This window comes from Haliaeetus leucocephalus, unplaced genomic scaffold (genome assembly GCF_000737465.1).
Source record: "Haliaeetus leucocephalus isolate CR32 unplaced genomic scaffold, Haliaeetus_leucocephalus-4.0 Scaffold162, whole genome shotgun sequence".
Taxonomy (NCBI): Eukaryota; Metazoa; Chordata; class Aves; order Accipitriformes; family Accipitridae; genus Haliaeetus; species Haliaeetus leucocephalus.
In genome coordinates this window covers 12,332,574-12,342,429 of record NW_010972598.1, presented here as the reverse complement: position 1 = coordinate 12,342,429, position 9,856 = coordinate 12,332,574, and the positions used below count along the sequence as shown (strand labels likewise).

General features: G+C 59.2%; 1 protein-coding gene across 1 annotated transcript; it reads right to left on the bottom strand.

Annotated features, from left to right (window-relative positions):
• Positions 1–276: 276 nt before the first annotated feature.
• SLC39A14 (solute carrier family 39 (zinc transporter), member 14) lies at positions 277–6,060 on the bottom strand. Its single transcript, XM_010562999.1, has 8 exons — positions 5,800–6,060; positions 5,526–5,712; positions 2,870–3,039; positions 2,208–2,330; positions 1,925–2,110; positions 1,460–1,667; positions 761–945; positions 277–423 (listed from the first exon to the last, which is right to left on the bottom strand). Exons 1-8 carry the CDS (start codon positions 6,058–6,060, stop codon positions 277–279), a joined length of 1,467 nt encoding a protein of 488 aa, XP_010561301.1.
• Positions 6,061–9,856: the final 3,796 nt, after the last annotated feature.

Here is a 9,856-nt window from a genome sequence, read left to right as displayed (position 1 = left end):
ACTGGAAAGAGATCTTCTGGTCAGTTCAGTCCTACAGCAAAGGGGATTAAGCTCCCCTCAGCCTTAAACCAAAACAAAATGAAGTCTGTGGAATAGCTTTAAAAGCAATGCCTCTTCTTCTGTAGTGTGATGTCAATGCTCACACAGGTACCATTGTTTGCTTGCAGCAGGAAAAGGAAAGAAAAAAAAAAAACAACCCCTTCCCGCCCCCCCAAAACCAACCAAACAAAAAAAACAAACAGAAAAACTGGAACAGGGCTGTGAGTCGGGCTGGTCCTACCCTATCTGGATCTGGCCAGAGTACATGGTCAGCAGCACCATGATGGTGAACCCCGTCAGCAGCCCTGCGTTCTGGATGGCGAAGGTGATCAGTGTGCTGCCGTTCTGCTCATCCTCCTGGCTGACCTCATTCATTTCAGGGAACTGTAGGGGGAAGGGAGAGCGATGGCTAAGTTCAGAGACTGGAGTGGCTCTGTCCTTCCTCACTGCTTCCCACCCCATGCCACCATCCCGGCAAATATTCACACCGCCTGTCCTGGGGCTCTCAGCCGGGTCACCGTGCCACCAGCCCAGGAGGCAAAGCAAAGCAGAGACGAATGCCGGCTGCTACAGACAGCATCTGCGTTTGCCAGGCGGACAGAGCAAACATCCCCTCTCCAGACTGAGAGCAAGCCAGAGCTCTTCCTAGCCAGGCAAAAAACACCAAACGCTGGCAAGGTCCCAACCATGCACCCGGCAGCCCCCCTGGCCCATCATTTACCATGTCAGCCAGCGCAATGTACAGAAACATCCCTCCGGCCAGCGCAAAGATCCAGTTGGCAGAGAAGTGGCTGCCGGCCACGATGCCGAAGGCCAAACCCACGTAGCAGCAGCAGGCAGAGATGAAGTTGAAGAAGAGTGCTTGGCGGATGGTCATCCCGGCGTTTAGCAGGATGACAAAGTCCCCTGCGGGAGAAGAGGACGGGGAGGATGAGGAGGGAGTGGGCTATCACTGGGTGGGCAGCAGCATTGGGACAGCATCGAGGTGCTCGTATTCAGCGCCTGCTTTTGCGTGAGGCCAAGCGTGGGCTCCCCATCCCCGCTGGCGCCGAGCGCTGACCACACCAGCTGCCTGCCAGCTCCCGGCCCTACCCGCGCATAAATTCGGACAGTCAAACCCAAACCGCTGCCCGCCTCCCCCCTCCCAAACCAATGAGGTGTTGTTTTTTTTTTTTCTTCAGATGTCTCCATCTAAATTTAAATCTCAGACATCATATTACCTCGTTATTTTTAGAGCTGTGATTACTCAGTGTAGTTTACAGCCTCGCCTCCCCCCCACCCTCATTACTCTGTTTATTCCGCCCAACATTTGCCTTTCCCTCAAGAAACAACGGGTAGGACCAGGAAAGCGGCAGGGTTAGCCTTAAAGAGGGGCAGATCTGAAAGCCCTTGCAGCACCTTTCCCCAAGGACTCACGTACCGAGCTCATGCGGGAACTCCTCGCAGAGGATGGCCACGGAGGTGCTGATCCCTTGGAAGACGGAGACGGTGAAAGAGGCCCCGATGGCCAACCCATCGATGAAGTTGTGGAGGCCGTCGCTGAGGGTGATCATCCACGCCAGCGTGCCGATGTCAGAGTACCGCACCTCCTTCAGCCAGTAACACGCGCTCTGGGAGGCCTGCAGATCCTGCCACGGCACCCCGACAGCGGGGACTCAGCACCCAGCCGGTCTCAGGGGGAGGTCACCGCTCCCTCCACTGGCCAGGGGAACCCACCCCTCCACGCATTAAATCCACACGAGGCTTGACCTGAGCCGTTTGCTTTCCACTACACACAAAGGATTTTGTCAGGGAGGTGCAACGGGCTTCAAAACTGCTCTTTTTCATTGACATGCAGGTTTTTTTCCACATGCCCACCCACCACCCCACAGGAGAAGGCACTAACCTGGACAGAGAGGGAGCCCACCACAACCTTCTCATCCCCAGAGGGGGTCTGGCACTCCAACTCGCTGGTTATGTGTGGGATCATGTGGTCCAGGTCCCCGTTCTGCAGCTTCTCCGTGATCCCCTCCTCCTGGTCCTTCTTGGAAGGCAGAGCCTCGGGGCCATAGTGGCTGTGCCCGTGGTGATGCTGCGGGACAGCGGGGATTCACGGGTGTCAGCTACCCCTGCCATTTCTGCCGTTTCCCACCCCAGCAGCACTCCAAGCAGCCCCTGCTCAGCCTCACCTGGTCCTTCTGTTTCAGGAGCATCTTCAGGACCTTCTCCGTGAAGAAGAAGAGGTAGAAGCCCCCGAACACCACGGCGGATTTGGAAACATAATAATCTTCTTGAGGATTGAATCCAAATGCCTGCAGGCAAAAGGGGACAAGTGACAGGACTGAGGAACAGTCTCCAGCAGCATGTCTGCCTTTGTCCCTGGCACCTCTGGGGCAACATCACCACTTTCTGACCTCTCTCTAAGCAGCAGCTGCTTCAGGGGCAAGCTCAGAAAATGCCTTCATGCACCTTTAATCTCCCTCACTCCCCCAGCCAAGCTGGCTGTGCCCCAAGCCATTGGATCCACCACCTTGCACCAGGGCAGGGATGCTAAAAGCAGGCTTAGAAAGCCCCCACTGTCTCAGCACAAAGGTGACCTGCAGGGCTAGAAGGGCAATAAAATAGCACTTCTCTGCTTGAAGCAGACCAGAGGTCTCCCTGGAGCGATTCCCTTCCAAAGAGGGGCGAAATGCCAGCTCCAACTGTGGTCCCGAAGGGCTTCCAGCCTCTGTACCTCACTCTCGGCTCCCCTCCGATGTCGCCTTCCCCTTCTCCAGCCAGCGAGCGCCCAGAGAGAAACAGCCCCCGAGAGAGAGAGAGAAAAGGACAGACCTGACAATCCTCACCCTACCTCGGGAATGAGCTGGAAGAGGGCGTTGGAGTAGAGAGTTCCAATCGCCAGAGCTATGAAGTAGAGGAGCAGCCGCTTGTAAAAGGTCTTCTTCATGAAGGGTACCACGCTGGCTCCCACCAGCGAGCAGAGGGAGATGACGGTCACGCAGAGGAAACCGTAACCCCAGACTGCGGCGTGCATGCCAAACCCACCCCGGGGGAATCGGACGAGGGGAGGTTGTTGGAGGGAAAGGAGATCAACATGGGGAAGGGGAGGGAGGGGAAGGAATCCACACCAAGAGGAAAGAGAGAGGAGGGAGGGAGAGGGGGGAGAGAAGAGGACATTCATTAGTGATTGCTTGTTCATCTGGCATTGGCTCAAGAGGGTGAACCTGGTGTTTGAGTGGCTTTGGAAACAGCTCTTTGGGAAGGGTCAGAGAGACACTCCGCTGTGGAGCTCGCACCAAACAACCAAGAGAGGAGCCCTCCCTTGGAGCAAACAGCTCTCTTTTAGCACTGGGCTACAGCTGAGTTTTGGCAGCCAGGACGTTTCAGAGCCAGCACCCCAGCTCTGCTCCCCGAGCCCCCATGGGACATCGGGTGGCTGTTCCAGTGCCACAGAGCACCAAGGTCCCCCGAGCACCTCATACACTCCATCCTTGTCCTGCAGCCTGGAGAGACGCAGCTGGTCCCTGCAAGCCACACTGGGATGCTCTGACTGACGGCAAGGGTGGAGCATACGTAAGGCACTTCAGTTCCTGGCAGATCAGGAAATATAGGCACTTGGTTTTTGTGTTTGGCAAATAAAAGTCGCAGTTCTGGAGTTGGATAGGAGCCTTGAAAAAATATCCCCCGCCAACACAGATGAGGCATTCGCTGCCCAAGAGCAAAGCAAGCAACACCGGGGAGCAAAACCCAGTGGCAGCAAAGGGTGCTCTGCTCAGAGGGAAGGCTGCACCTTAAATGCAGCATTTTAAGGCTGGATGTGCACGAGCTCAGATCCAGCTCGTCATCTACCCAGGCTCCACAAGGGCTATGCAAAGCCTCCCAGACCGGGGAGCTGAGGAAGCTTGCATGTTTCGAAGGTGTCCAATCTGAGGGCATGTGGGTGTATTTATTCAACTCCGGAACTGTGCAATTACAACACAATTAATTTGCAATATATCTGTCAGTCCCATCAGAGCACCAGGAAACCTCGTGTAAGCCTAAACCCTTGTGGGAGCATCGGTCTTGTAAATCAGAGGGGAAAAAAAGGCAATTAAAATATTTGTAAAAGTTGGCTGACTCAAGAGGAAGCTGGTGCTTCTCTGGGCTGTTCTCTGTGCTTTTACACCGATACTTCCTCCGCCTTGCACGTCTTCCCATCTGGCTCACGCCACTAGCACTGCCGCATCTCAGCGGCCTCAGAGCCGGGTAGCTCTGCATGAAGCAGGGCTGAGCACATCCCTCCAAGGGATAAACTCCCTTGCAAAGCAGACACAGCCCATGGGGCAGGAGCAAACAGCTTCTCCCACCATCTTCTTGGACCTCAGACCTGGCCAGCAGCATTGCAAGGACCCAGCAGGGCTGGAGAACACAGCCTCCCCACGCTGCCTGCACGCTCTCGAGGGTTTCCTGGTGCTCAGAGGGGCGAGAAAAGCCCCGCGGAGCCCCTGAGACAAGCCCTCAGCCTTGGGTGACGGAGGGATCGGTTCGATTCGGCAGGGTGGAGGCAGAGAGGGTGCCCAGAGAGCTACCCTCAGAGACGGGAGAGAGGCAGGGACTTTCTACTGCACCTCTGGGATGAGCTGGAAGAGCGCGTTAGAGAGCAGCGTGCCGATGGAGAGTGCGATGAAAAACGTGAGGACCCGGCTGAAAAATGCCTTCTCGGTACACGGTACGATGAAGACTCCGAGCAGGGAGGCCACGTTAATCATTGACACACTGAGAAAACCAAAGCCCCACACTGCGGAACGAGAAGAAACGAGGGCCAGACATTACCGAGGCTCTCGGTGCGGGGAGTCGGGGAGGACCCTGAGACCTCGGATCCAGGCAGGTGGAAAAGGCTGGCGCTGGGTCTATACCCTGATGCTGGGGCCAGCCTTGCAGCACCGGAGTGTCTCTCTCTGTGCTCCAGACACTTCAACTGCGACACAGACTGTCACTTTTGTGGCAGGGCAGGTGGAAATGAAGCCACCAGGTTACTTGGAAGAGTCTTTCCTGAGTCAGCCCTGGTCTCACAGCGTGGGACAAGCCAGTGCTGTGCTCAGGGCAGCTGATCCAAGACCTTGGGCATCATCAGGATCTGGATGCCTGGAAGCTCATTTTGCATCCGCTGGTGGCTGGAGGCCAGCGGGTCCCTAAACGTGCCAGGTCACCCCCACCTACCCACAAGGACTCAGAGCAAGGTCCCCATCATCCAGCTATCCCGAGAGCCGTGCTGCAGGCATAGCTCTGACCTGCGGCGTGTGCGATCAGGGGCAAAACCACGCCGCAAGCCCACGACACAAACCACACCGGGGAAAACCCGTCAGGGCTCCCCGCTGCTGTAGGCAAGCTGCCTCCTCTTGTCTCTGCCACACTCTGCCTGTGCCCCAGAGCCAGGAAGGAGAACTGGCTGTCCCGCAGGTCCCAGGGTGCCTCATATCCCTGAGCTCCGTGCCCCGGGCTGGGCAGCGCTCGTGCCCCCCGCTTACCTTCGGCTGAGCTGGGTCTGCTCTCCTCTGTCTGCTCGTTTTCCTCATTTTCCTGGTTCTCGGAGGCGCACGCCCCCGACTCCAGCTGCTGCAGGATGGTGGGGCAAAACTCCTTGAACTCGCTATGCCCCACGGCGGAGCCCTCGCTCAGGTTGTGGATAGCGAAAAGCTCAACGGAGCTGAAGCACTAGGGAAGAGAAGAGACAAGCAGGTGCCTCAAGAGTCCCACAGCTCTGCAAAGAGACTTTAGGGGTCTGCAGAGCCCCTGCCTTACCCGGGAGAGGTTCATCCTCTGCTGCGGCGGTTGGGAGACATTGGCGTGCCCCACTCCCACATCCAGGCGGTTCAGCAGGGCCTTGAGCTGCTTCAGGCTCAGAGTTTCGCTCTCGCCGTACCGCTGGAGGAGATCCTGCAGGAAGGAGGCTGCGGAGAGCTCCAGTCCCGCGGCATCCCTGCCCGCCCAGACCCGCGGGCAGGGGAGAAGGCAGAGCAGCATGAGCAGGCAGCAGCCCCGGGGGCCTGCGCTGGGGATCATGGTGTCTCAGGGATGCTGGAAGAGAAACCATGTGCTGCCATTAGCTTTATCATCCCCAGCGGCTTCGACCACTGCTCTTCCACCCCACAGCTCCATCAGGAGATGGCAGATTTCTTCCCCAGGGAGCCCCAGGCTGAGGAAGATGCAGCTTTGCACAGTGCTGAAAGCACCCAGATCCCGAGGAGAAACATCTTTTCACGAGCAATACAAGACCAGCCGCTTCTCCTCCACCCTGAGCCAAACCCCCAGCACCACCTCCCCGAGCACCCTGCTCACCACAGCCGTGTGCTGAGGGGTGGAGGGCTGCCGGGACATGGCTCCCAGGGGCTCTCCAGCTCTGCAGCACCTCGGGATCCCTGGGGAAGAGTAGCCAGTGGATGGAAAGCAGGCAGGAGCATGCAGGCAGGGCTGCGATGGGGATCCCGCATACATGCCTCTGCCAGCGGTGCAGCCAGCAAACCCCAGCGCAGTTAATTCCAATGCTGGCTGCCGAATTCGGCTCTCCTTAGGGCAAGGAAGTCAAGCACCGGCCACGCTAACACCACGTTGAGTCCCCCTCGTGCCACCAGACCTGGGACACGCACCCCTCGGGGACCTCTGGCCACCCACGCCAGCGTTCGGAGGACACGGGAGCCCAGGGGACAGAGGTAGCATTTTCATTAAGTTATATTTTAACTACAATAATTACAGTGAACCAGGTCCTTCCCAGCCGCAACTGTAGATGCCTTTGTAGTATTTGCCTAGAATCAATCCTTGCCCTCTCCGCTCCTTTCATATAAGCTAGGAATCAATAAAAGTGGGATGGCAGAGACCAGGGGAGCTGGGGTTCACCCGGCAGCACAAGTTGGGTGCAAAGGAAGGGGCTTGGAGAGAGGGTGGGAGGCCAGGCACGACCCGCACGTCCACCTTGGGCAGCACCCAAGAGGCTGGAGCAGGGCCCAGGCTGCCTTCCTGGAAGAGCTTCACTGAAAGGTGGATGGCAAATTTGGGATTCACAAGGACAAACAGAAAATAATTTGCTATCCACTGCCTCCGTACGCCCAGCAGCCATCACGTTCCCAGCCCAGGGCTTCGCTCCCCTCCCAGAGGCTTGGGCACACACTGCCTCGTGGTTTCCCCTTCCCGGGGGAAGCAGTTTGCAGCCCTGGGATGGTTCCTGCACCGTTGTGCATGGGGCCCCATCCAGCCCAGCTCTGCCCTGGCACAGGACCTGCCACCCCGGCCAAGCCGCGCTCCCGTCGGCTGCTCCGGCACCCCGCCACGCTCATCCCATGCTGACGGCTTGCAGATTTTGGTCTCCTCCAAAAACAAGCCCGAGACATTTTTGAAGCCCGGCCAACCAATTGTTCTGAAAATAACCTGAGGCCGGGTTTGCGAGGCATAGTGCTGCTCGGGGCGGCGAGGCCAAGCCCAGCGGGACCCCATTCTCCCCCCAGGACCCTGTACCCCCTCTGAAGGTGCCCACATTCCTGCAGGTTTTACAAGCTTACCACCGCTTTGCGAGCTTTATTCTCCAGGAGAGCGCAGGCCTTGGAGGTTTTAGCCTCCTCCTGCCAGGGCTTAGCTGGGATGCTTTGGCTTAACCCCTCTCCTCCCAAAATGGGGGAGCGAGCTCATCTGGTGAGGTGCTGGTGATGGTAACACCCTGCTCGGTGGGGGCTACCTGAGCAACCTCTGACTCTTCAGCATCCCCCAGCAAAAGCAGGACACCTTCTTCTGCCTCCCTCCTACCCAAATCCACCCTTCCAGACAGGTCCTCCCTGGGCAATGCCCTGCCACAGCCCCAGAAGCGGCCACTGGCCAGGGTGGCCACGTGGGACATTTGGGCGGCCAGTGACTCCCACAGGGTACACAGGAGCTGGCACACAGCCCACGGTGGCAAAGGCCTGTCCCGGCGGCACCGCATCCCAGGAATGGGTTGGCTGCCTTTCCCTCTCCGTGCCAGCCGAGTGCTCCCCACGTCCCTCGTCCTGCCAGGAGCCATTCTACCCGGACCATGCCGATTATCGCCAGCCCGTGCCAAGGCATGCAGCCCTCTCCAGTGCCAAAATCACCCCTGGGGTTCCTCCCAAAACCGGGTTGAGCCAGGCGCACCCATGGTGGAAAACCGGACCTCAACTTTTACCCAGCTACCAAACAAAAGGCAGGAAGCGGTTTGCAGGCAGAGCTGGGCAGGGGTTTGAATTGCACAGGCTCGCCACTGTTTTAGGGCAGAAACAAGGTAGAGGAGCCATCCCTTGGGAAGAAGGGCGCAAGGTGGACCAGCCTTAGAGTCTCAGATCCCCCTGAACACCCCAGGACAAGGCAGGAGGGTTTCAAACACATCCAAGCCCCCCCATCCCAGGGGCAAAGGGAAGCTGCAGCAAACACCCCGGGGACACAAACCCCTGCTGCGGTGTCTCCATCGCTGCCAGCTGAGCGGGACACCCCCCCCAAAAAAAAGTCCCCCAGCCTCCTGCCTGCTACCTTCAAGGGCGTCCTCTCACCAGCCACGGGACCTGCTCCTGGGGCCCGGGGAGCCGCGGTGCCGCGCTCGGCCCAGCGCCTGACCTACTTTATCGCTCGCTGCCGCGCTGGGACGGGGGAGAGGGAACAAACCTCTGCCGTGGGGAGGGGATGCCCAGGAGGGTGTCCTACGGGACGTGCCTGGGAACAATGCCCGGCAGTAACGAGAATTGCGAAGGAGCTGCCAGGGCCAGGCAAAGCCCCTCTTCTTTCCCACCTCCCTCGGGTTCGCTTCCCAGAGCTCATCGATCCCCGTTGCAAACCACCCCCCCTCCGACCGCGAAGGTGAAGCCGGGAACAAGAAACGCTGGCAAAGCCGAGCACGGCCCCGGCGACGTCAGCCCCACGCCACACGCTTCCCAAAATCCCACGCAGGGCTAGCTTGCTGCCGCAAACCTGGAGGGGAATAGCGGGGGCCCCCAAAACCCCCTCGGTTTGCATTTCCCCCCCCCCCATCCTGCAGGGATGGTTTGCAGCCAGCGGTCTCGACCTCCTTCCGGAGCAAAAGCCGCTCCACGTGTCTGGCAGCGAAGGCAGGACCTGCCTGCTGGCAAGGAGGGTTTCCATGTCCTGGGGCACATCTGCACCCTGGAAGGACCGCAGCAGCCTGCCACGCTCAAGCCGGGCCACGGCCTCCAGGCCACGGCCTCCCTTTGCTCCCCCAGGCTGCCTCCACTCACTTTTTTGTCCCTTAATTTCCCCTAAAAGCCCCTGCCCGCGGACCCTGGTACAGGCAGGCAGGCAGCAAAACCGGCTGCCCTGGAGCTAACCCTGGCTAGCCCACCCCAAACAGCCCACCCGCCCACTCCCGCCCCGGTCCCCCACTCCCTTACCAGACCTCCCTGCTGCCAGCCCCACTCCCTGCCCCATCCCAACACCAGTCCCCACCCCACAGCAGCCCCCCCGGCCCCTCTATCACCTGTCCCAGTCCTGCCTGGCCCCGGTCCGGCCCCGGAGCTGGTACCACTGGTACCAGACCCCATAGCTGGGTTGTCCGCCCCACACCTACCCGCACCCTCACCTCGCCCCACACCCCCACGGGCAGTCCCAAAGCGAGCCCCATAGCTTCCCCTAGGCCCTAAACCCGACCTTAGGCGAGGTCCTAGACCCCCAAATCCCTCCCCGAACCCCAAAACTCGGTAATTTCACCCCAAAACCGGTCCCTGAACCCCTAAAACCGGTCCCTGCATCCTTTCCTGCATCCCCATCCCCATCCCAATCCCGGGGCTCGGATCCCACCCTCCCCGCGGTGCCCCGTCCTCGCAGCCTCTTCCCTGCCCGCTCCCAATCC

Excerpts from the sequence above, each read along its gene's own strand:
- SLC39A14 (XM_010562999.1), bottom strand. The coding sequence starts at position 6,060 with ATGATCCCCAGCGCAGGCCCCCGGGGCTGCTGCCTGCTCATGCTGCTC. Across the intron at positions 2,111-2,207 it reads TCCTGAAACAGAAGGACCAG|CATCACCACGGGCACAGCCA; the intron begins GTGAGGCTGAGC and ends GCTGTCCCGCAG. Across the intron at positions 946-1,459 it reads GGAGTTCCCGCATGAGCTCG|GGGACTTTGTCATCCTGCTA; the intron begins GTACGTGAGTCC and ends CTTCTCCCGCAG.